The sequence below is a fragment of the Ictidomys tridecemlineatus genome, chromosome 11 (genome assembly GCF_052094955.1).
Source record: "Ictidomys tridecemlineatus isolate mIctTri1 chromosome 11, mIctTri1.hap1, whole genome shotgun sequence".
Classification (NCBI taxonomy): Eukaryota; Metazoa; Chordata; class Mammalia; order Rodentia; family Sciuridae; genus Ictidomys; species Ictidomys tridecemlineatus.
The window spans coordinates 22,312,309-22,338,593 of record NC_135487.1 but is presented as its reverse complement, the minus strand read 5'-3'; the positions used below and the strand labels follow the sequence as shown (position 1 = coordinate 22,338,593).

Sequence of the window (26,285 nt, the reverse complement as noted above, 5' to 3'; positions counted from 1 at the left end):
GGTTGGTTTTTAACTCACAATCCTCCTGCCTCAGCCTCTGGAGCCACTAGGATTACAGGCATGTGCCACTGTGCCTGGCCCCAAATATAAATTAATCAATATTTTTGGATAGAAGGATTATTAGCTGTCTTTATTAATAAAAGAACTGGTAGAAATAGGATCACACTAGGAATTAGAAGGCTTGTGTTCTAGTCCTAATTTTGTCATTTTCTATCTTTGTCAATTACTAACCTTGAACCTTGGAGCAAGTAATTTTAAACATTATCATTCTGCTTTCAAGGTGATAGTCAAAATATGTTACTGTATGATATGGCCACTCCTACTGGCCCCACCCCCAGGAAGATGGGAAGCCTGACTAGTCCAAATGGGCACTGGTCACAAACAACCTATAGGTCGTTTTTTTTACACATCAACCTATTATTATCCCAGCCTGATTCTTTTTTTTTTTTTTTGTGGTGCTGGGGATTGAATTCAGCACCTTGTGCATGCAAGGCAAGCACTCTACCAAATGAGCTATATCCCCAGCCCCACCCTGATTCTTTATTGTTAATAGGCACACTACTCATGGGGTTGATGTGAGAACCAAATGGGTTAATAGGTGTGGAATGCTTTGGTTAAAAAGTTGTAACTGATGAATGATTATAAATCATTTTAGTTAGTAATAAACAATTTTGTTCAATAGCTGTTAAGAGAAGTAGATTATGGGTTCTACTATAAAAATTATGAGAATTAATTGTATAATGATGGATTAATGTTTATGAAATACTCATTTAGAGAAAGGCAGAAAAGTATGAAAACCAAACAATAAAATAAAATTTAAAAAAACTAATTTAGTTTGGTAAAGTATCTACGAGTATGTATAGAACATCATTCAGGACAGTTATTATCTTCTGCTTAACTGTTGACATTAAATAGCAAATATTAAAAGTGTACAGTTGAAAAGAATACTTATTTTCCTGAGAGAATAATATTATGGGTATCACATGTGGTGGTGTTTTTGTTAACAGAGTATTGACAAAGATTCATGAATTCCAATATAATAATGATGTCAAAGAAATTAAGTGAAACACTACAATGTTTAAACTGAAAATATCAACATGAACTCATAATTTAAAATATATATATGTATATGTTAAAATGTATATATGTGTCCACTGAAATAATTTAAAAAAAAAATGATGGGCCAAGCGAGATGGCGCAGGACTCTAATCTCAGCAGCTGGGGAGGCTGAGACAGGAGGATCGCGAATTCAAAGCCAATCTCAGCAATAGTGTGGTGCTAAGCAACTCAGTGAGACCCTGTCTCTAAATAAAATATAAAATAGGGCTGGGGATGTGACTCAGTAGTTGATGTGTCCCTGAGTTCAATCCCAAGTATCCCCCTACCCCCGCCAAAAAAAAAAAAAAAGAAAAAAGAAATGACAGGTTGGGATGTAGTTTGGTGGTAGAGGGCTTGCCTAGCACGTGCAAAGCCCTGGTTCCATCCCTAGCACTGCCAAAAAAAAAAAAAAAAAAAAAGACACATGACAACTCCATAACAGTGGGTATCCAAATTCTGGTCTCTAATTTCACCCCTCCTGAAAGGAACCAACGTCCTTCGAGAAGTGGCTGATTCCACTTCTGTGGTAGGGAAAATATGAGGTGAGTGTAGGCCTCTTTTGGGTCCAGTGAACGAGGATACTTTCAAATGTAATGGGATGTGTCCAAAGGACACAAGAGCCACTTTAAGGTAGAGAATGGTCTGGATATAACTCTGAAATGTATCAAGAAGCACAATGAACCGATGAAAATTCCTAATACTCTATGGTATCTAAAACAGCAAAGCCTGAGAAAGCTCATATAATGTCACTGAGGCTGCTATTAAATCAATTCTTCACTTTGAAAATTGATTTAAGAGAAAGAAACAAATGTTTATCCTCCTTCTCCTATAGGATTTGGATTTCAAAATAACCAAATAGCTCCAGATGATAAAGGGAAATTTTGCTTCATAGAATTCCAGCTAATACTGTAGAAGAAATTATAAATTGGTAAATCATTCCACAACTCTAAGTAAAATCATTAACTGGTGTTTTTGTTTTTGTTTTTTGGTGGTAGTAGTGGGGTAAAACAAGGCCCTTGTGCATGCAAGGCAAGCACTCTGTCAACTGAGCTATGTCCCCAGCTCCCTAAAATTATAACTTCTTACATATTATCAATCACTGATAATATCATTGAATGAAGAGTTGATGGGGAAAGGGGTCATTCTTGGATGCCAAAATTCTTTCACAAAAATTTCTTCCTTGTTTTTTTTTTTTAATATTTATTTTAGTTTTCGGCGGACACAACATCTTTGTTGGTATGTGGTGCTGAGGATCAAACCTGGGCCGCACGCATGCCAGGCGAGTGTGCTACTGCTTGAGCCACATCCCCAGCCCTCCTTTCTTGTTACAAGGCAGCACCTTGATGTATACAATGGTGGAATTACATTATCATTACCCACAGAGAGAGATTTATCTTAACATCACAAATGATGGACTGGGGATGTGGCTCAAGCGGTAGCATGCTTGCCTGGCATGCGTGTGGCCGGAGTTCTATCCTCAGGACCACATACAAACAAAGATGTTATGTCTGACGAAAACTAAAAAATAAATATTAAAATTCTCTCTATCTAAAAAAAAAAAGAAAATCACAAATGATGGGTCCACCAGACGTGTCTCTCCTAATGTAACAGAAACATGAAGTGTACTTTGCCCTTGATGTGTTCTAATTGAAAGTGTTTAACTTGAATCCACTGGGACTTTAGATAAAACTTTTAGTTTATAGAAAATGCAAGGAGAATAATGGAACAAACTAAATGACACCATATGGAAGACAAACCAGAGGTAGGGTGCTTTGAAGAACCACTGGCTGTCTTCAATAAGTCAGTGTTGGGGTAAGGGAGGGGTATGTGGGGGGGAAACTGTGCTAGATTAAAAATATACTTGAGATGGAGCAAAGGTGCAGTCAGTGGTAATAAAGCACATACTTAGGATGCGCTAGGCCCTGGGTGTGATCCCCAGCTACGACAAATAAAAGAAAAATATATTTAAGGGATTTAGCAGAGAGTTGATACATGGTCTTAGACTGGATTCTGGCTTGGACAAACCAGCTCTATTTTGTTTTTTATGAGACATTTTAAGTGTTTGCCTTGCATGCACAAGGCCCTGGGTTCAATCCCCAGCACCGCAAAAAACAAACAAATAAAAAAACCCCAAAACACAAATAAACGACGATTATTCACTAAAGAAAACAGGTTACAAAACAGCATGTACGATATGATCTCATTCGAAGCTAAAAAACAATTATATCCATAGAAGAAATTGTGGAAGACTATATAATAGAACTGTTAAGAATATTAAGAATAGTAACATTGGAGTGATAAAACATTTTTTGTTGTTGTTGTTTTCTTTTCTTTATTTTTTGGGGGGGTGGAGTTATGGGGATTGAACTCAGTGGCACTGGACCACTGAGCCACATCCCATCCCTATTTTGTATTTTATTTAGAGACAGGGTCTCAACGAGTTGCTTAGCGCCTCACTTTTGCTGAGGCTGGCTTTGAACTCAGGATCATCCTGCCTCACTGCTGGATCATAGGGATGCGACATCACGCCCGACTATTTTCTTATTTTTTTATGATACATACTTATTGCTTTTGTAGTAATGAAAGATTGTTTATTATTATTATTATTTTCTTAAGTAACAGAGAATGAACCCAGGGGTGCTTGATGACTGAGCCACACATCCCCAGTCCATTTTTATTTTTTATTTTGAGACAGGTCTCACTGAGTTGCTTAGGGACTTGCTAAATTGCCGAGGTTGGTGTTGAACTTGTAATCCTCCTGCCTCAGGATTACAGGCATGAGCCACCAAAAGCTTTTCAGTTTTTAAAACTCTAGTTCCATAAGGTTAACAAAGACAGAGATTTTGCCTATATTTCTCATTGCTAGCACTTAGAAAAGGAACTGGCATATACAGTGCTCTAAACATATTTGTTGAATAAATAATTATAAAGCAATGCATGATGCAATCACTGTAAGTGACCCATTGTCTTTTAAATTTAAAAAGAACGCTTGTAAATGGAACAGAAGCAAAAGTGACAGAACACATATTTCAGAAGAAAACTGTGTTGCCAAGATGAAGGGCAGAACAATTTCAATGTCACTATCTTATGAAACCCCCAGGGCATCAAAGAACAAATTCTCTGAATATTTTTTGACTGCTAACAGTCAATCCCTGACTGGAAGTGGCTTCCTTCCTTTAGAAGACTGGAGAGAAGCTGAAGGGAGACTAGAAAGGGGATGTAGTGGAGAGAGGTCGGCAACTAGACCAAGATCCTACCAGACAGGATTCAGGAATCACTGGTAGATGCCAAATATGTGAAGTGGTGATTCTGACCTAGACATTTAAAACATTTGTACAGTTTGCATTATCTTTGTCTCTGAACACATCAACATATAAAAATATATTTGGTGTGAATTAAAAGAACTGTACTTAGAGGTCTCAAAGGAGACTAAAAGTCTCTCTATATATACATACATACATACATACATACATACACACACACACACACACACATATATACATAAAATTATTATTTTGTGCATGATTTCGAATAATTTTTCCTATGGTAGAGTTATATGAAAAGATATGCCCCTAAACTGGATTATCCTAAAGCAGATAAATGCACATTGTCTCAAGAAGTAAAATGATGGAAGATCATATACATACTGTTCGGAAATGGCTACTTAGGTGGTCTAGCCTGCTAAACCTTTTTCCACAAGCTTGACATGGATACGGCCTTTCTCCTGTATGACAGCGCAGATGTCGCTTGAGGTCTGCTTTCCGCTTTACCACATGTGTGCAGTACGGGCACTTGAATCGCATCCTGGGCAGGTCATCTGTCACAAGACAGTTTTATTAAATCACTAGAGAGAGCATAACAATTCTATGAACATAAAGAATCCAAAAGGACTTGGTGAGTTCAACCACGGAAAGGTAAAAGGAAGGAGGAAGACATTCTATTAAGACCAGAATTGTCAGTGTATTCCTACATAGAACTATAACTTTAGTATTTGATATATTTACAAAGTCCAGGTAAATTTAGACTATTACACATATGTCTTCATTTAACATACTACAGTCATTACATTTAAAAAAAACTTTTTTTGTAGTTGTAAATGGATAGAATGCCTTTATTTGTTTATTTTTCTGTGATGCTAGGGATTGAACCCAGTGCCCTGCACATGCTAGGCAAGTGCTCTGCCACTGAGTCACAGCCCCAACCCCAGTCATTACATTTTTAAATGTAAAAAGGGAGTACTGTATTCTTTTTTTGGTACTAGGGATTGAACTCAGAGGTGCTTAACCACTGGGCCACATCCCCCACATCCCCAGCCCTTTCTATATTTTACTTTTTCTAAGACAGGGTCTCACTAAGTTGCTTAGGGTCTCCCTAAAATGCTGAGGCTGGTCTTGAACTTGCAATCCTCTTACCTCAGCCTCCTGAGTTGCTGGGATTACAGGCATGTGCCACTATGCCCTGCTAATACTGAATTTTAACACTATAAACAATGCAAAATTAAAACATTTAAAATTCAGATTTGTTTGGTTGGTTGGTTTTTGTTTTTTTAGTAGTGGGGAATTACCTCAAGGGTGCTTAGCCACTGAGCCACATCTCCAGCCCTTTTTATATTTTATTTTGAGACAAGGTCTTACTAAATTGCTTCTGGCCTTGTTAAGTTGCTGAGGCTGGCTTTGAATTCCTGTCAGCCTCCTGAGCTGCTGGGATCACAGGCGTGTGCCACCAAACCCAGCTAATATTCAAGTTTTTAAGCAATTTGTTTTATTTATGTTTTTTATCACCTTGCCTTTACTTATCATGTACTTGTATAATTACAAGGATCTTTAATATTTGGTTTTAAAGTACACATATAGTTATCTACAAAATGTTAGTTGTGGCCAGACACAATGATACATGCCTGTATTCCCAGTGACCCAGAAGAGTGAGGCAAGAGGATTGCAAATTCAAGGCTAGCCTCAGCAACTTCGAAAGACTCTAGCCAAAAATCAAAACAAAAAAGGCCTGGGATATAGCTTAGTGGTAAAGCATTCGTGGGTTCAATCCTTAGTACCAAAAAAAAAAAAAGAAAAGAAAATTATTAGTTATAATTGGAGGCAAACCTCAAAAATTTTTTTGTGGTACTATGGATGGAACTCAGGGTCTCACACATGCTAGGTAAGTGCTCTGCTACTGGGCTACACCTCTAGCCCCAGACATTATTTCCAGGAAACACCCCTTTACCACCACCAGATACAAATCCACAGGTGCTCAAGAGACCTTAATACAAATGATGTAGTATTTGCATATAATCTAAGCACATCCTCCCATACACTTTAAAACATCTCCATTATTTATAATACCTAATGCTAATTTATATAATATAAATGTTATATAAATAGTTGTGATACCATATTGTTAAGGAAATACAATGATAAGGAAAAAAGTGTACACATTCAGGCCACACACAAACTTGTTTCAAAGATACTTTGAAATTTTTCTAAAATAAACATTTAAAATATATGTAATAGACCCTATAATCCTCAGGGACTTCTTTTTATTAAAATTTTGTTTGGAATTCACATATAAACAATTAAGCAAATTTGTTAACTAGTTCATTGGGGAAGAAGACTGGATGATATATATTTCTAATCCTTCTTTATTTCAGCCATATGGGAATAAGGGTAGTATACATACTCTATTTCTATATTTTATTACTATCATTAAAAAAAAAAAAAAACACAGCTGGGTGTGGTGGTGCATTCCTTTACCCCAGGGACTTGAGAGGCTGGGGCAGAAGGACCAAAAATTTGAGGCCAGCCTGGGCAATTTAGCAAAAATCTGTCTCAAAATTGAGAGAGAGAGGGATCTTTGTCTTGTCTTTTTTTTTTTTTTTCTTTTGGTACTGGGGATTAAACCCAGAGCCACCTTCCTGGCCCTTTTTATTTTTTATTTTGAGTCAGGGTCTCAGTAAGTTGCTTAGAACCTCACTTATTTGCTAATGCTGGCCTCAAACTTGTAATCCTCCTGACTCAGCCTCCAGAGTCACTGGGATTACAGGCATATACCACCATACCTAGTGAGAAAGATATTTTATGTTGTTGCACACTGGTTCACTGAAGAATCACAGTATAAATTTTATGAGTTGTGTGTTATAAATTTAAAAAAAGAAAAGTATCTGGCTTAGTGGTAGAGCCTTTGCCTAGCAAGTTCAAGGCCCTGGGTTCCATCCTCAGCACCACACACACACAATTATATACTTATATGTTGATAAATACTCCTCCTGAGTGAAGACATTGGGTGAGGGAGGAACAATGTAAAATGAAAATACATATCCTAGAGATTGAACCATTTAGAAAAGACTTTAAACATTTAATAGTAATCCAAACATCCAGATATAGGTTTGGAAAATTATGTGATTTTTTGTTGTTGTTGTTTTAATATTTTTAGTTGTAGATGGACACAATACCTTTATTTTGTTTATTTAGTTTTATGTGGTGCTGAGGATTGAACACAGGGCCTCACACATGCTAAGTAAGCGACCTACCACTGAGCCAGTCACAACCCCAGCCCCAGAGAATTATGTTTTGACCATCAGTATTCTACTGTCATTGAATGTATCCAATATTATTTTGAGTTAAACATTTTAAATTCATGTTTTATAAAATCTATTTCATTAGAAAAGTATGACTTAAAAAAAAATCACTTGGTTTAATTGCCTATGACACACCTAAAATTAGGGCATGTTGAGAAAGGATTTATACATAATAGCAGTTTGGAACCTGGTTGGGGAGTCATGCTCCTTTTGAGTACCTGAAAAACTTCGGGACGTGACCTCAGATCCTTGACCATACTGATAGCCAACAGAAGCAGAGTCCATTTCTGTGTCAATTTGCGCTTGTTCTTCAGCCTGGGAAACATGGCTGGAAGAATCAGACGCACGCGCTTCTCGTTTGCTTGACTTGTACTGAGCAGCTTCAGGAGGCTGTGACAGTCGCAGATGCTTGGTCTTTTTAATGGAATCTTTCCTCTGCTCATGCTTGGCCCCAGGGAGCTGAGTGCTCCGTTGGGAGGCCGGAGGGTAATTATACTTACCCCACGACTTTCCACTTATTATACCTGCTCCTTGATCTGGGCTGAGGTGAGAGTGTGGGGAACTGCTTTCTTCTTGCCAGCTGCCACCATAAAAAGCAGAACGCTCTATGCCATTAGAACTGGCGTCCTTATCTGAGAGACTGAAGTAGCGATCTTTTTCCTTCTCACTAATGTCCAAGGAAGATTTGATAAAAGTCTTACATACACTAATGACATCAGTCATCTGAAGGAAGCTTGCCGCGGACATCACTTCTATGACATTCTGCCCAGTAAGAGAGAGTTTGCCTGAATAGACAAAGTCCAGGATAACTGTGAAAGTGTCCGGAGAGAAAGCCTGAAATGTAGCTGTGGTTGGCTGACTTGTCTCCTTGGAATTCTGAGAAAGAAGCATTTTGAAGTAGCCACTACTAGCAAATAATACATTTCGATGAGCTTTGAAGACCTTCCCTTCAACTAGAATACTGCAATCACAGAACACATCTTGCCTGCGCTGCTCATTTAGTTGTTGCAGGAGATGAGACTGATGGGTGGAAATCTCCATCCTGCAGGGAGAAGACACAGGAGGTTACCAAGAGTGGGACAGCAACCCCTTCTAGCATGAGTGCACTGAAATCAGGACCAGAAGCCTCTTTTTCCAACAAAACCACTTTTCTTCTTGAAGAATATAGTCCCAAGACATAGAAAATAATAAGCTTCGACATACTACTTAATACTATACTACGTTATTAGATTTTTAGAAATTTTGTTTCATTGGGTGCAGTATCACACACCTATTATCCCAGTGGCTTGGGAGGCTAATGCAGGAGGATTAGCCTCAGCCCTCAGTGACTCAGTGAGACCCTATATCAAAATAAAAAGCCAAAAGGCTGGGGATGTAGTTCAGTGGTAAAGCACCCCTGGGTTAAATCTCCAGCATCAAAAAAAAAAAAAAAATCATCTTAAAAAAAATAAAATTTTTGTTTCATCAGCAAACTTCACTAGGTCTTCTATCTATATGCTAAACTAAACACATTTGAATCCTACCCTCACATAGTTTTCAGTCTAGAGGAAGAATCAGGCATGAAGTAGTCAGAGGAAGTTCAATGGAAAGTCAAGTGCTTAAGGAAGGGTGCTATAAGTTATATAAAGGTTACACTAGTTTAGACTGGATGGAAAAGGTTAGGAAATACCTCCCCGAGAAGTGACATTTAAGCTGGGATCTCAGATGTGACCAGAGGGGCCGGGGTTGTGGCTCAGTAGAGCGCTTACCTAGCATGTGTGAGGCCCTGGGTTCGATCCTCAGCACCACATAAAATAAAGATAATGTGTCCATCTACAACTAAAAAAAAAAAAAAAAAAAAAAAAAGTGACCAGGAATCAGCTAGCTGAAGAGCGAGGGGAAAGATTCTAGTTCCAACAAATGGTGGTGGAGAAAGTGCAGACGTTTCTCTGGCACAAATCCCTGAAGACGCTGACTAAAATATAACCCAAATTTGTTAAATGTGTTATGGTCGAGCTTGCAGGAAAGAATAAGAAATCCCCAGATGCCAGCAAAGAGGGAGCGGAGCCAGAGCAATAAGCATAGGAGTGAGGGCCAGGAAGGACCACGAGCTCAGCTGGTTTTTTTGTTTTGGTTTGTGGTGCTAGGGATTTAACTCAGGGAAGCTCTACCACTGAGACACCCCCGGCACCTTTTTTTATATTTTTTTAAAAACTTATTTATTTTTTAGTTGTAGCTGGACACAATATCTTTATTTTATTTTTATGTGGTGCTGAGGATCGAACCCAGGGCCTCACCCGTGCTAAGCAGCACTTTGCTGCTGAGCCACAGTCCCAGCCCCCCTTTTTTATACATTTGAGTCACTAAGTTGCTGAGGCTAGGCTTGAACTTGTAATCCTCCTGCCTCCGCCTCCCAAGTGGCTGGGATTTCAGGTGTGTACTAGCTTACCTGGCTCAGTTGGTTTTATCAGTAACAAACCCAATGTATGAGGTAAGAAGTTAGAACCCTCCCAGGAGTGCAACCTTCGTGAAAAGGGACTTAGTGAAAAGTTTTGTCCATAGTCTGGGGAAAAGAACAACAAAGTTTGTCTTTGTAGGGCCTTAAGTGGAAAAGAAAAAAAAAAAAAAAACAAAAAACCCAAGATATTCAGATCTAAGATTGTACCTTATCTGATTCTAAAGTTCAAATTTATTTTACCTGCTTAGTGTGGGAAATCTCAAACTGAAGAATTAACATAAAAATTAGCTCTGAGCTGGTGGGGCCCTGGGGCATCTTGCAAACAAATGGAAAATTGCTCAGGACTTAAACTCACAGAATTCAAGCCAGGCAGGAAGTAAGTTCTGAGTAAGCCGAACTCAAAATCATTTCCCCTTTTTAAGTGGATCATTTCTAATATTGTATAAACATGACATCTAATATTTCCTCTTACAAACAAGCAAGCAAACAAAAACCTCCCCTTGATTTCACATCTACCTCTGCCTACTACCCCATTTCTCTGCTCCTATACACAAAATTCATTGGAAGAATTTTATTTTGTTATTTGTATCTGCTGTCTTTACTTCTGTTTTCCCTTGAACCCATTTCAATCAGGGTTTCATCCCCATCCATCAAAACCATTCTTTGTTTTTGTGTTTATTTTTATTGAGACAGGGTTTTGCTAACTTGCCCAGGCTGGCCTCAAACTTGCAATCCTATCCTCCTGCCTCCTGAGTAGCTGAGATTATAGGCATTTGCCACTGCATCCGGCTTTAAAATAATTCTTTTTAAGGCCATTAGTAACTTGCCTATGGTCAGATACAACGGTCATTTCTTTGCCTAATTTTACCAATACAGTTGATCACTTTCTTTATCCTAAAACACTTTTTGTCACTTGACTGCCAAAACACAATTCCTTCATGGTCCTCTTACCTTCCTGGTCACTCCTACAGTCTCCTTTGCTAATTTTTCTCCATTTTCCTAATTTCTAAGTGATGGAACACTCCAGGCCTCAGACATTTTCTCTAGGGAATGACAGAGATAGAGAAGATCCCTTGGGATCCCATTCATTTCATAATTTTAAATTCCACCTTTGAGTTTATGATTCCCAGATTGGGCTGGGGATGTGGCTCAAGTGGTAGCGCGCTTGCCTGGTATGCGTGCGGCCAGGGTTCGATCCTCAGCACCACATACAAACAAAGACGTTGTGTCTGCCGAAAACTAAAAAATAAATATTAAGATTCTCTCTCTCTCTCTCTCAAAAAAAAAAAAAAAGATTCCCAGATTTACATATCCAGCTCCTGGCTTCATCCCTGAACTTCAGACTTAGGACTCGTATATCTGTTTACCAGCAACTCCACTTAAGATGTTTAATAGGCCTCTTAGCCTAACATGTCCAAAAACAGTCTTTGTACACCCCTGACCAGCCGGCCTTCCCTATAGTCTTATCCATTTCAGGAAATGGGTATCCCCATCCTACCACTTCGTCTGTTACTTTACCTTCAAAACATATGGAAAATACCACCACTTCTCTCCATGACTGCTACTACCAACTGGGGCACTTGGATTCAATCCCAATACCCGCCCCCCCAAAAAAGTGTAAGTGTGTAAGTATACAAAATGTCACTAAGTTACCTTGGCACAAATCTGTGAATGTGTTTTCTAAGAACTTCTAAGGCTAAATTAATTGATACAGGTGCAGTTACCAGCAATTCTGGACTTAATGTGTCAGTATGGGCACTTGGGAATGGCTCTAAAATTTTTTCACTGGCTGACTGAAACGTGAAATGAAGGGTAGGCCATCTTTAATGAGGTCCAGACGCCTGAACTTCTGGCATGACCTAGAGGAAGAAACCACAGGACCTAGTGCCATTATGAGAGATGATACCCCAAGAGATTAGGTGCTGTTCCATAGGATGTGATGTATGTATTTAAAAGCCCTGACCAAAACATGATGCTACTTTTTTCCCCTGTAGTTAGAAATTAAGGGACTTGCAAGTGGTGATGGGGCTGAGGGTGGCTCAGTGGCAGAGCACATGCTTAGCATTTATGAGGCCCTTAGTTCAATTCCTCAATCCCCAGCACCAAAAAATGAATGAGGGTCTCACTGTATGAGAGGTGAGCCTCTGACAATCACATAAGTCTAGAGCTGAAAAGGATATGTTCAGTAAATGAGAAAGCTCACCTGAAATAATGCTAAAACAGAATAAAATCTGACAAAACTATTTATTTGTTGGTACTGGGGAATGAACCCAGGGACACTTTACCATTGAACTATATTCCCATCCTTACTTTCTTATTATTTTTTATTTTTTTAAAATATTTATGTTTTAGTTTTAGGTGGACCCAATATCTTTATTTTATATTTATGTGGTGCTGAGGATCAAACCCAGTGCTTCATGCATGCTGGGCGAGCACTTACCACTGAGCCACAAACTCAGCTCCTATTTTTTTATTTTGAGACAAGTTTTTTTAAATTCCTGGCCTCAAATTTGTGATCCTTCTGCCTTAACTTTCTAAGTCACTGACAAAACTATTTATACAATGTCCTGATGCTATTCTTTTCTTTTCCTTTCCTTTCTTGGTGGCACTAGGGACTGAACTCAGGGGCATTATATCACTGAACTACATCCCAGCCCTTTTTTATGTTTTGAGACAGGGTCTTGCTAAATTACCCAAGCTGGCCTCAGACATGTGCCACTCCTGCCTCACAGTCTTCTAAGTTGCTGGAATTTTAGATGAGTGCCACTGTGCCTGCCCCTGATAATATCATTTCAATTCCTGGATCCAGTTATGCCTGAATCCAGTGTTGTCACCAGATTTTTAGTTACATGAACCAATGAAATTCCTTTGATGCTTAAATTTAAGCTGAATTTTTATCATTTGTGGCCAATAGTCACATGCTGCTAATATGTGACCCCATCCATTGTCCCAACTCACAGCCGATTCAAGAATACTCTAAGTCTTCAGTTCTTTCATAGTTGTGTCAGATAGTACTCCTCTTTTTTTTTTTTTAATATTTATTTTTTTAGTTCTCGGCGGACACAACATCTTTGTTGGTATGTGGTGCTGAGGATCGAACCCGGGCTGAACGCATGCCAGGCGAGTGCTCTACTGCTTGAGCCACATCCCCAGCCCCCAGATAGTATTCCTCTTGAGTGCGTAGCAGAATTTAGAGAGAATGTGAGGAAGACCAACAATTTTTTAGCTTTTCTTGCCAATGTTCAGAAAGCTTTTACCACTATGGTTTATAATTAATGTATAAATAGTATATAAAAACTATTGGATTTTTTTTCTGTCATGTCTTTTTATAAAAGAATGCCCATATGGGGCTGGGGTTGTGGCTCAATGGTAGAGCGCTTGCCAAGCATGGGTTCCATCCCCAGCACAAGGCACTGGGTTCGATCCTCAGCACCATATAAATGTAAAATAAAGATATTGTGTCAACCTAAAAAACTATATATTATTATTATTTTAAAGAATGCCCATCCATTGTCTGACTATTAAAAAAAAAATATTTGGGACTGGGGTTGTGGCTCAGTGGTAGCGCACTTGCCTAGCATGTGTGAGGCACTGAGTTCAATTATCAGCAACACATATGAATAAGTAAAATAAAGGTCTATGAACAATTTTTAAAATAAAAAAATCTTAAAAATAATTCTACTTAGCAGAGAAAACAATTTTTATGAGGAAACATTGATGGAATCAGTGCAATCAAGTTTATCATATCACTAAATAGTAGTTCTAATATTGGTATAATGGCAGTTTTTTTTCCCCTTTATATATGCCCTAAAGTCCTGGAAGGCTTCCAGAAATTTCTTTCACCCATGTTCATTTTTAGTTGTGAGCCATTTCTTCCCAGGCTAAATTATTTTTTATGATACCTTTCATGATGTCAGAAGCTTTCCACCAATCTCTAATTAACAGCCAGCCAGTTTTATGAATGTATTTTTCACAATCCATTGTAAAATATCCATTTTAACATCTAAAGTAAGATTTCTGTGTAGCAGTTTTGCAGTAACTTTAATACTTCACACTCTGTGGTAAGTCATTGTGGATCAAAATTATTCAGCAGAACATGGAATTTAGCAGAAAGTGAGACCGTGGCCTATAAATATGAATTGATTTTGAGGACCCTTAATTTTCAGCAATATACAGTCTGTTAAGCCTGCTCATTAGTGCTAACCATACCAAAGTGGCTGAGAGGTTATGTTAAAAATACATTAACCACAATTCAGTACTATATCAATTTTTTTATTTGTGAGTTTATTAAAAAAAAAAAATGTTTAACTCCAGGGGAAAAATTGAGCATTCATTGGCCAGGAATCAAACCCAGGTCTCCTGCAGGGCAGGAAAGAATTCTAGCTCTGAACTACCAATGGTAGTACTATATCAAATTTATAAATACAAACATATACAGAGATGAAGAACAGTAAAATAAATTAGTGCTCAAGAACTTATGTCTAAAAAGCAGCTTATTCCACATTTGATGTAATTGAGGTTCTAGCTAATAGTGGGTTTCAAAATCACAAACCTCTCCAAACTTATTACATAAAATAGACTGAGGCGGATTGAGGTTGGGGCTCAGTGGTAGAGTGCTCACCTAGAACACGCAAGGCCCTTGGTTCGATCCTTAGCATCATGTAAAAATAAAATTAAGGTATTGTGTCCACCTACAACTAATATAAATATATATATATAAAATTTTAAAAAAGATTGAGTCCCTTGGCTAGAGGTTAGGGACTTCACATATTCATTATATGCCCAAAGACCAGGATTTGCGGAGTCTCCAGAATGCAGACAAACTAGGCATTCTAGGCCAATGGAGGCAGAATTATTCAGGACCATGTCAGACAACTGCAGAAACAAGACACCTGGGAATATTACTGGAGAAGCACCAAATCAATACCCAGTCTTTCACTTTCATATCCTATCAGTGGAAATCTAATCATTTGTCTGTTCTCATTTGAAATGAGGTAGGTGGGTCGTGACTTTACAATTTTTATTTTTTTAATTAAATTTATTTATTTATGTTTTGTGATGCTGGGGATTGCACCTAGGTTCTGGCACATGATAGGCAAGCTAGGCAAGCATTCTATCACTGAGATATGACCTTGGCCCACAATTTTTTGATTTTATAAATAATGTTGTAACAAATACTTCCGCACATAGATCCCTGAGCATTTGTGAAATAGATTCCTAGAGGTAGAGTTTCTAATTGGATACTGCCAGATTATCTTCTCCAATCATTATATCCACCAATACCATTTGATAGTGTCCTTTCTCCCAACACAATCCTGACTATTATCTGTTTATTTATTTAGTCATTTTTTATTTTTTGGTACTGGAGATTTAACCCAGGGGCGTTAAGTTGCTTAGGGCCTTGCTAAGTTGCTGAGGCTGGCCTTAAACTTGCAATTCTCCTGCCTTAGCCTCCCAAAAGATTACAAGTGAGCCACTGTGCCTGGCTATTTATTTATTTATTTTGCAGTGCTGGGGATTGAATCTGGGATCTTACAGTGATAGGCAAGTGTTCTACTACTGAGCCACATCCTCACCCCACTATTATCTTTTAAAAATGTTTTTCTGCTGGCCACAGTGGTATATACTTATAATTCCAGTGGCTGTGGAGGCTGAAATAGAAGGATTTCAAGTCCAAGATTTCAAGTCTCATTAAGTTGATTAGGGCCTTGCTAAGTTGCTGAGGCTGGCCTCAAACTTGCAATTCTCCTGTTAGCCTCCCAAAAGATTAAAGGTATGAGCCACTATGCCTGGCTATTTATTTATTTATTTTGCAGTGTTGGGGATTGAACCTGGGATCTTACACATGATAGGCAAATGCTCTACCACTGAGCCACATCCTCACCCCACTATTATCTTTTAAAAATGTTTTTCTGCTGGCCACAGTGGTATACACTTATAATTCCAGTGGCTGTAGAGGCTGAAATAGAAGGATTTCAAGTCCAAGACCAGTCTAGGCAACTAAGTAAAATCCTGTCTCAAAATATAAAAAGGTCTAGGATGTAGCTCAATGGTACAGTGCCCCTGGGTTCAATCCTTAGTACTGCAAGAAAATAAATAAATAAAATGATTTCCTGCTGGGCGTGATGGTGCATGCCTATAATCCCAGCAGCTCAGGAGGCTGAGACAGAAAGATTGTGAGTTCAAAGCCAGCCTCAGTAAAAAGCGAGGCACTGAGCAACTCAGTGAGACCCTGTCTCTAAATAAGAAACAAAAAAGGGTTGGGGTTATGGCTCAGTGATTGAGTGCCCCTGATACCCAAAACAAAAGATTTCTCATCTACCCTTAGTGGAAAATACTAGGAAAACATCAATACTTTTATTTAACATTATGCTGAAAAATCTAGCCAATGAATTAGACAAGGAAATTAAATATGAATATTGAAAAGGATAAAGCAATTATTGCAATTGATATTGTATACCTTTAAAATGCAAAAATAAGTTAGAAAACTGTTAAAGTAAGTTTCATGGGCCTTTGACATAATATTAGACTTGGTATTTATTCTACTATTAAAAAACTAGAAAACTGGGTAAAATACATGAAAAAATGTTTGTGGCAATGAAAAGAGAATGTAACTGAGATCCCCAAGAGAAAGAAATCAAGTGGGGTAAGTCCCACCATCACTTTGGCTTCCTGAATTGGGTTACAAAAATGGAAAATTGGACTGGACTTATTAGACAGCAATTATTATTCAGGAAGATGATGCCCAGAAGTTATAGGGCAGAATACCAGAAAGGAGACAATGATGTAGGCAAAGAGATCAATAAATTTGCAAGGAGCTGGGCATAATGGCGCATGCCTGTAAACCCAGTGGCTTGGGAGGCTGAGGCTGGAAGACTTGAGTTCAAAGCCAGCCTCAGCAATAGCTAAGCAACTCAGTGAGACCCCTTCTCTAAATAAAATACAAAATGGGGCTGGGGATGTGGCTCAGTGGTCAAGTGCCCCTGAGCCAAAAAGAAAAAAAAAAAAAAAAAAAAAAAACTCTGCACAGGAGTCCCCTGGAGCCTGTGCTGAACACAACCTATATACATGCAGGGTAAAACGGCAAGAGTCCTGGTGTATTAGTCCTTTCTCCCAACACAATCCTGACTAGTCAGCTTTGCATTGCTGTGACAAAATAACCTGAGATAAACAATTTAAAAGGAGGAAAGATTTATTTTGGCTTGTAGATTAAGAGGTTTCAAAAGTCCATGGTCACTTGGCCCTGTGGCTTTAAGCCTGTGGCAAGGCAGGAAACACATGGTAGAGCAAAGCTGCTTACCTCAAGATGACCAGGAAGCAGAGAGAGAGAGGAAGGGGTGGGAGTACCCTAATTCCCTTCAAGAGCACACCCTAATGACTTAACTTCCTTCCACTAGGCCTCACCTCTTAAAGGGTGCACCATCTCCCAACACCACCACAAGCTCTGCCATTGTAGCAAAAAAAATCCTGCCATAAATGACATGCAATGAATGATCGTGGCTGTGTTCCAATAAAACTTCATTTACAAAAGCATAAAGTGATCCATATTTAGCCTATAGGCTGTGAGTTGCCAGACCTACTACATGTGAAGCTATATAACATGTGATGTGTGACAAGTTTATATGCATATTATAACGAGGGAAAGTGTATATTATAACCCCTTGAGCAAGCACTAAAAGTACAATAGATTAAGCAGATGAGCTCATGGTGGAGAGCAAATACTAAGAAATGCTCAATATTCTTTTACTGAAGTAGGGTATGGAAAAAAGGGAAAAGGAAGAAAAAAACTAATAGCAAAAGTACAAAACAAATAGTAAGATAATACTTTTATCCCACTATATTAATACTTACTTTAAATGAAAATAGTCTAAATTCCATTTAAATAAATTATTAGGGGCTGGGACATAGTTTAGTGGTACAGTACGCATACTTAGCATGTGTAAGTTCCCAGGTTCAGTTCCTAGCCCACATGCAAACACACACATACAAGGTAATGGAAAAAGGAAGACTCAAATATTAAAAATATCAAATATCAAAAATTCAGAAGTATACTATGAACACACTAATTGTAAGTGAACTAGGATGGCTGGTAATATCAGACAAAGCAGGCTTAAGAAAGAAATATTACCAGCCCTAAAAGATATAATTATGAAAGAATTGATTCATCAAGAAGATATAACAAAAAAAGGTATTTATGTATCAAATAACAAAGCTTCAAAAACTAGTAGAAGTGAAAAAGAAAACAAGGAATTTCACAATTATAGTTTTGTATTTCAACACTCCTCTTTAAGTAATTAATAGAAAGAGAAGTTGGAAAATCAATAAGATTATAAAACATTTGAGCAATACTATCAACCAACTTGACTAAATTGACATTTAGAATATACACTACAGCAAAATATACATTTTTTTTAATATTTTATTTTTTTTTAGTTTTCGGCAGACACAACATCTTTGTTTGTATGTGGTGCTGAGGATCGAACCCAGGCCGCACGCATTCCAGGCGAGCGTGCTACCGCTTGAGCCACATCCCCAGCCCCAAAATATACATTTTTAAAAAATTAACAGCAATCATTCACCAAGATAAATCATGTTAGGCCATAAAACAAGTTTTAAATTTAAAAAACTAGGGATGAGGCCAGGTAGCAGAGTGCCCTTCGGATTCAATCCTCAGTACTACAAAAAAAAAAAAAAAAATCAATGAGATAAGTTTCAACTTAAGAGGGGCTGGGGTTGTGGCTCAGAGGGAGAGCGCTTGTCTGGCATGTGTGAGACACTGGGTTTGATCCTCAGCACCACTTTAAAAAATTATTAAAAAAAAAAAAATAAGAAGAACAAGCCAGGTACAGTGGTGCATGCCTGTAATCCTGAGGCAAGACAAGTTCAAAGCCTCAGCAATTTAGTGAGGTCAGGACCTAAGCAATTTGGTGAGACTCTATCTAAAACTAAAAAGAACTAGGGATGTAGTTCAGTGGTAAAGCACCCCTGGGTTAAATCCTTAATATCAAAAAGAAAAGAAAAAAAGAATAAAAATAAAATATTATAACCAAAAGAAAATAATGAATTAAATGAAATGTAAAAATTCCTTAAGCAAGATAATGCTCAAAATACACACTAGAAAAAAAAATGGAAAATCTGAACTGCTATGTAAATTAAGGAAATCAAAGATATAATATTAAAAGAAATAAAAAATATAATTTATTTTAGCAGTGCTGGGGATTGAACCAGGGATGCTCTACCACTGAGCTACATCCCCACCCCTTTTTATTTTTAGACAGAGTCTCACTAAATTGCTGAGGCTGGCCTCAAACTTGCAATCCTGCCTCAGCCTCCTGACTAGCTGGGATTACAGGTGTGCACAACTTTATCTGGCTGAAAATGTTAAGTTTTAAAACTTTCCACAAAAATACTCCAGGCCCAAATAGCTTCAATGTTGACTTTTTTGGTGTGGGGGAGAGCAGAGCAGCACTGGGACGGAACCCAGGGGCACTGGACCACCAAGCTGCATTCCCAGCCCTTCTTGTTTTTTATTTGGAGATAGAGTCTCTCATTAAATTGCTAAGGTTGGCCTAGAACTTGTCATCCTCCTACCTCAACCTCCAGAGTCCCAAGGGTGTGTCACTGTGCCCACTTCAATGTTGAACTCTGTCAAACCCCAGGTAGAGCCTGAAGTGGGAAGTCATTAGGTCTCACTTGGGGTTGCTGCCCTGGGAAGAGATTAAAGTAGTTCTATGGCACTCCAGATGCAATTGCAAAAATGAATTGTTATAAAAGATCTCCTCTCTGCTCTCTGGTTTCCTGTTTCACCATGTGATCTCTCCCATAATGGTGCCATCCGCCAAGACGTGATGCAGTCAAGGGGCCCTCAACAGAACTGGTGCTACACTGTCTGGACTTTCTAGTCTCCAAAACCATAATTGAAATAAATTTCTTTTTCGTATAAAGTTCCCAGCCTCAGGTATTTTGTTATAGTAAAGGAAAATGAACTAATACAACCATATACAAAATTTAACTTGAAATGAATCATAGAACTAAATGTAAAAGTTAAATTTCTAGAAGAAAACAGGAGAAAAATCTCTGGTTTGCTTAGAGTAAGCAAAGTTGTTTTGTTTGTTTGTTTTTGGTATTAGGAATTGAACCCAGAGTGGTAAATTAGGAATTTACCACTAAGCTACATCCCCCTACAGCTTCAGACATCTGAGGAAAACATTCTACCACTGAGGTACCTCTAGCCCCTATAAAATATTTCTTTTCTTTTCTTTTCTTTTTGGTACAGGGAATTAAACTGAGGGGCATTAACCAATGAACCACATCCTCAGCCCTTTATTGTATTTTATTTAGTGACAGGGTCTCACTGAGTTGCTTAGCACCTCACTACATTGCTGAGGCTGGCTTTGAACACTCGATCCTCCTGCCTCAGCCTCCTCAGCCACTGGGATTACAGGTGTGTGCTAAAATATACATACACACACATATATATATATATAAAATATTTTTTAGTTGTTGATGGACCTTTATTTTATTTATTTGTATGCGGTTCTGAGAAACAAATCCAGTGTCCTACACATGGTAGGCAAGTGCTCTGCCACTGACCCACATCCCCAGTCCAAAATATATTTTTTAATGAGGATTTTGGTAAAAGAAAAAAAAAATTTTTTTGAGAAACACTAGTTAAGCCATTCAACAACAGAATTGTCCCCTTTGAAAGTGGCAAATTCTATGCCACTATTGTATCAGAGGTAGACTGTCACCAACTTAGGGTGAATGCATTTGGCAGGAGGTAGGACTGTGTGATCTGTGCAAAGTCTTCCAACTTCAATACTTTTAAATTATTTTGTTGTAGTTAAATATTATACTACATATGTTCATGCTTCTTACAATAAGAACTAAAATAATCAATTTATATTGTAAGATGCCAGCACAAGTTGCTAGGTTAGGTCTAGTATATTTGTTTTGCTTTCTTGGTATTGGGGATTGAACCCAGGGATGCTTAATCACTAAGTTACACCCCCAACTTCTTTATATTTTATTCTAAGACAGGTCTCACTCAATTGCCCAGGCTGGCCTCAAACTTGTGATTCTCCTGCTTCAACCTCCCAGGGGTTATAGGCATAGGCCACTGAATCTGGCAGTGCTTGGGCTTTGTTTTGTTTTGTTTTAAAGGAATGAAGTTCCTATTTATTTATTTATTTATTTTAATTTCAGTTGTAGATGGACACAATACCTTTATTTATTTATTTATTTTTATGTGGTGCTAAGGATCAAGTCCAGTGCTTCACACATTAGGCAAGCCCTCTGCCACGGAGCTACAGCCCCAGCCCCATGTTTTGGGTTTTTTTTTTTTTTTTTAAAGTCCTCAAAACAACAGAAACTATTGGTTCCACAATGTATATTAATTGTTTTAGATATATTTTAACGTTGAGTATGTGTACTTATAATATTCAGTATTTTCTGGATGAGGACAGATAAACAAATCCATTCTCCTAAAGAGATATTGGTCAAAGGCCTGGTTGGGGGAGAATTTGTCAGACGTACATGGAAAAGAGCAGATAGGGAATTACATCCTGCGTCTTTGTAATTCTGTCAAAAACAGGCAATTTGCCTCAATTACTGAAGACATTTATATTACATCACCACTCAGCTAATACAGCCCCAGATATAAAGTGGCCAGAGTATTATAACACAGTTCACCAGAACATTTTTTTCTAGTACTTTGGGATTAAACCCAGGGACTCCTGCTTGCTAGACAATTGTTCTACCACTGAGCTACACCCCTCCCCACTAAAAATTCAAATGTATCAATCAGTGAAGAACTTGGTACTGGAATGGAATAAGGATAGTAAAATTCCATTTATCTAGAATTCCCAGGGATGAGTCATTCTCATGGCACTTTTTTTTTTTTTTAGGGATTAAGAACTATGCAAAGTAATTAAGGCCCTTGTGGCTCTGAACTACAGAAGTCATAGGAATCTGTGCTGTCACTCAATGCCATTCAAACCCTGCAGTGTCTTCAGGACAGTGCAAGTGTGCAGTCTGCTCACTGTGCCCATGGCTTCAAATTAGCAAATGCAAAACTGAGATAAAGGATTTTGTACGATGTCAGAACATGGAACTGGTATCAGCTGAGCACAGTGGTGTATGCCTACTCAGAAAGCCGAGGCAAGTGGATTGCAAGTTCAAGGCCAGCATGTGCAACTTAGTGAGACCTTTCGCAAAATAAAAAATAAAAAGGATGGGGGATGTATCTCAGTGGTTAGCGTGCTTGTCTATCACATATGAGGCTCTGGGTTCAATCTCTAAACTAATAAAATACAACAAAACAAAATAAAATTAATAGATACCTTACAAGAATTTTTTCTGGGGCTGGGGATGTGGCTCAAGCGGTAGCGCGCTTGCCTGGCATGCATGCGGCCCAGGTTCAATCCTCAGCACCACATACAAACAAAGATGTTGTGTCCGCCGAGAACTAAAAAATAAATATTTAAAAAAAAAAAAAAAAAGAATTTTTTCTTTTGCATGCTGGGCAAGTGCTCTACCACTCTACCACTGAGTTACACCCCAGTCCCGTAAGGATGTTAAAGAATGAGGTAGTCAGTGGGGAATGAAATAAACAAATTATATGATTACACTGTGTGCATATGCAAATTTCTAACAATGAATCTCACTATTATATATAATTATAGTGCACCAATAAACACACACACACACTCACACACAAATAATATAGTTAGTCTACCTGCTTTAAAAGTGTATCCTGTTGGGGCTGGAGTTGTAGGTCAGTGGTAGAGCACCTGCCTAGCATGTGTGAGGCACTGGGTTTGACTCTCAGCACTGCATATAAATAAATAAAATAAAGGTTCACGGACAACTTAAAAAATTTTTAAACTGTATCTTGTTGGATATGAAACCTAAATGCAGTACATAACTCTCTAGGCATGTCTCAAAACACAAATTATTTACATCATGAAACACCAAATAACTATTTATACCTAAAAACATTTCAGTACTTAAAAACAGCCTGGGATTCAAGTATACCAGAATCCTGGATCACTAAAACCTTGTACTACAATTACATGCAATTCCAAACACTATCTGTATACTAAAAATCCCATATTATTCACGTCCACCATAGCCATTAACATACACCCAGGTGCCTCCTGGAGCACTACACTTGCATTCATTCAGTTAGTAACATATGCGCAATTTAAGAGGCTCTGGGCATCCTGACATGACTGAGACAAGTTTCTCATTCTAAAAAAGGAAAACAAAGTTAAAACAAGTTGGTGCAACATTATGAATGGCACAGCTGAAGTGTTTAGGGGGCACAAAGAAGGGAAAGGGCAGGGGGCTGGGGATGTGGCTCAAGCGGTAGCGCGCTCGCCTAGCATGTGTGCGGCCCGGGTTCGATCCTCAGCAGCACCACATACCAACAAAGATGTTGTGTCCGCCGAGAACTAAGAAAAAATAAATAAATGTTAAAATTCTCTCTCTCTCTCTCTCTGTCCCCCCCCCCCTCACTCTCTCTTAAAAAAAAAAAAAAAAAAAAAAAGAAGGGAAAGGGCAGAAAAGGTGTGGGTTGAATTGTAACCCCAGAAATGATATGCAAAAGTCCTAACCCCTGACACCTAGGAATATGAACTTATTGTAAGTAAAGTCTCTGCAAATACAATCAAGTTCAGCTGGGTGCAGGGGTGCACACCTGTAATCCCAGCAGCTTGGGAGGCTGAGGCAGGAGGATTGCAAGTTAAAGCCAGCCTCGGCAATTTAGCGAGGACCTACGCAACTCAACAAGACCCTGTCTCTACATAAAATACAAAATAAGGCTGGGGATGTGGCTCAGTGGTCTAGTGCCCCTGAGTTCAATCCCTGGTAACAACAACAACATATATATATATATGAAATCAAGTTCATCTGGAACTCAATTAAGGTGGGCTGCTAAAGCCACCAACTAGGCCTTGGAGACATGAAGACATAAAGACGACAGGAGGGAGATGGCCGAATAAGACAGAAGCAGAGATTGGAGTAACACCGTAGAAAGGCAAGGAGCGTCAAGAACAGCTGACAGCCACAGAAGCAGGCAGAGGCCAAGAGTCTCCCCAGAGCCCTCAGAAGGAGCACGGCCCCTGCTGACCCCTTGATTTCACACTTCTAGCCTCCAGAACTGAAGAAAAAATAAACTGATATTGTTTTAAGCCATCTAGTTTGTGATAATTTGTTATAGCAGCACTAGGAAACTAATACAGAAAGCTTCTAGGTGAGGTGAGCCTGGAGTTGAAGCTGGAAAGGCAAGCAGGTTTCACCAAGAGAAAGGAACGACATTCTAGGCAGAGGAGATCATTTAGCAAAGGTGAGCAGCCATCAAACAGATGGGCGTGTTCAGAAAACAAAGTATGCTGCTCAGTGTGGCCAGGGCACCCAGTGCAAGAGATGGAGAAAGTGGAAGTGATACAGTGTGTTTGCCTTGTTACAGAGTTTGGACTTAACCATGTACATGCTGGGGGCCATTAAATGGTTTTTGTGTAGAGGAGAGAGGCAACTTGGTATTTGATCAGACAGCAGAGGAGTCAGAACACAGCAGTAAGACCCGGAAGAAGGCAGCTGTAATGCAGGTGAGAAAGGGAGGGTAGAAAGGAGTCAAGGAGGCAGAATGAGCAGGGCTTGGAAGTAATAGAAATAACAATGGACAAACAACAGAGGATATGAGATCAAATTAGTGGATTTAAACCCTGCTCTGCTGCAGTCTATACTACCATCTCCTCACTGGCAAGTAAGAGAGCTAAAACTACTGCACCTGAGGGGACTAGAAAGACTCAAGGAGAAACTGCAACTGCAAATAGGGAACAGACACCTGGTTTAATGTAGTTGCCTGTGAGCTGCTGCCATTATTATGGATCACCAAAAGATGCAGAAGGTATTTCAAACTCAATGTGTTCCTAACTTAGTATTGCTAAACATATTATTGCTGCCTTTTCTGATCCCTGAAATGACTTCTTCATATTTTTTTTGTTTGTTTGTTTAGGTATTGGGAATTAAACCCAGAGGCACTTCACCACAGAGCTATATCCAACCAACCCTTTTTTATTTTGAGACAAGGGCTAAGTTGCTGAGCTTCTCAGCTAAATTGCCCAGGCTAGCCTCAAACTTGTAATCTCCAACCTCAGTCTCCTAAATGCTGGTATTACAGGTGTGTACCACCACGCCCAGCAGCTCAAAATATTTTATTTTATTTTTTAAAAATATTCTTAGTTATCGATGGACCTTTATTTATTTATTTATATGTGGTGTTGAGAATTAAACCCAGGGCCTCATATGTACCAGGCAAGCACTCTGCCACTGAGCCACAACACCAGCCTCTCAAAAGATTTTAATAAGTGATAATCTGGGGCTGGGGATGTGGCTCAAGCAGTAGCGCGCTCGCCTAGCATGCGTGCGGCCCGGGTTCGATCCTTAGCACCACATACAAACGAAGATGTTGTGTCCGCCGAGAACTAAGAAAAAATAAATAAATGTTAAAATTCTCTCTCTCTCTCTCTCTGTCCCCCCGTCTCTCTCACTCTCTCTTTAAATAAAAAAAAAAAAAATAAGTGATAATCTGAGTTTGGTGAGACAGCATTATCCTACAGTTAATAAGGAAGGGTGTAGTTGTTATATATCTAGAAGTTGTTTTGGTATTCCCATTTAAAGATCTATAAAAAAATATTTACATCCTTGGTCCAATACTTCTAATTCTGGGAAATTATTTTAAGAAAACAGAAAGGCAGTCAAAGTATGTTTATTATAAAGTTACCTATAATCTCAAAAGTTAGGGAAATTCTGAATATTTACTGGGCATATACTTTTTAAAAAAATATTTATTTTTTTAGTTATAGGTGGACACAATATTTTTATTTTATATTTATGTGGTGCTGAGGATCGAACCCAGTGCCTCATACATGCTAGGCAAGCGCTCTTCCTCTGAGCCACACCTCAGCCCGTGGGCATATACTTTTTTAAATTTTTCTTTTTAATTATAGATGGACACAATACCTTTATTTTATTATTTTTATGCAGCACTTAGGATCGAACCCAGTGCCTCACATGTGCTAGGCAAGCGCTCTACCACTGAGCCACGTCCCCAGCTATTGGGCATATACTTAAGTACTTTAAGTAATCCCCACAATTCTCCCTATGAAGTACAGA

At 38.6% G+C, this 26,285-nt stretch overlaps 1 protein-coding gene across 15 annotated transcripts in view; it reads right to left on the bottom strand.

Moving 5' to 3' along the window:
• The window catches only part of Zbtb8a (zinc finger and BTB domain containing 8A), a 53,086-nt gene that overhangs the window by 9,219 nt on the left and 17,582 nt on the right, over nt 1–26,285 (bottom strand). For 12 of the 15 annotated variants that reach the window (XM_078025835.1, XM_078025843.1, XM_078025833.1 and 9 more), the window contains 2 exons: nt 7,888–8,711; nt 4,746–4,915 (listed from right to left, as the gene is read on the bottom strand). In XM_078025835.1, coding sequence (XP_077881961.1) covers nt 4,746–4,915; nt 7,888–8,710 — 993 coding nt within the window. In that variant the 5' untranslated portion in view covers nt 8,711. Of the gene's footprint in view, nt 1–4,745; nt 4,916–7,887; nt 8,712–19,697; nt 19,814–22,447; nt 22,573–26,285 lie in introns of all 15 variants that reach the window. The other 3 variants (XM_078025842.1, XM_078025839.1, XM_078025838.1) reach the window with 2 other exon arrangements.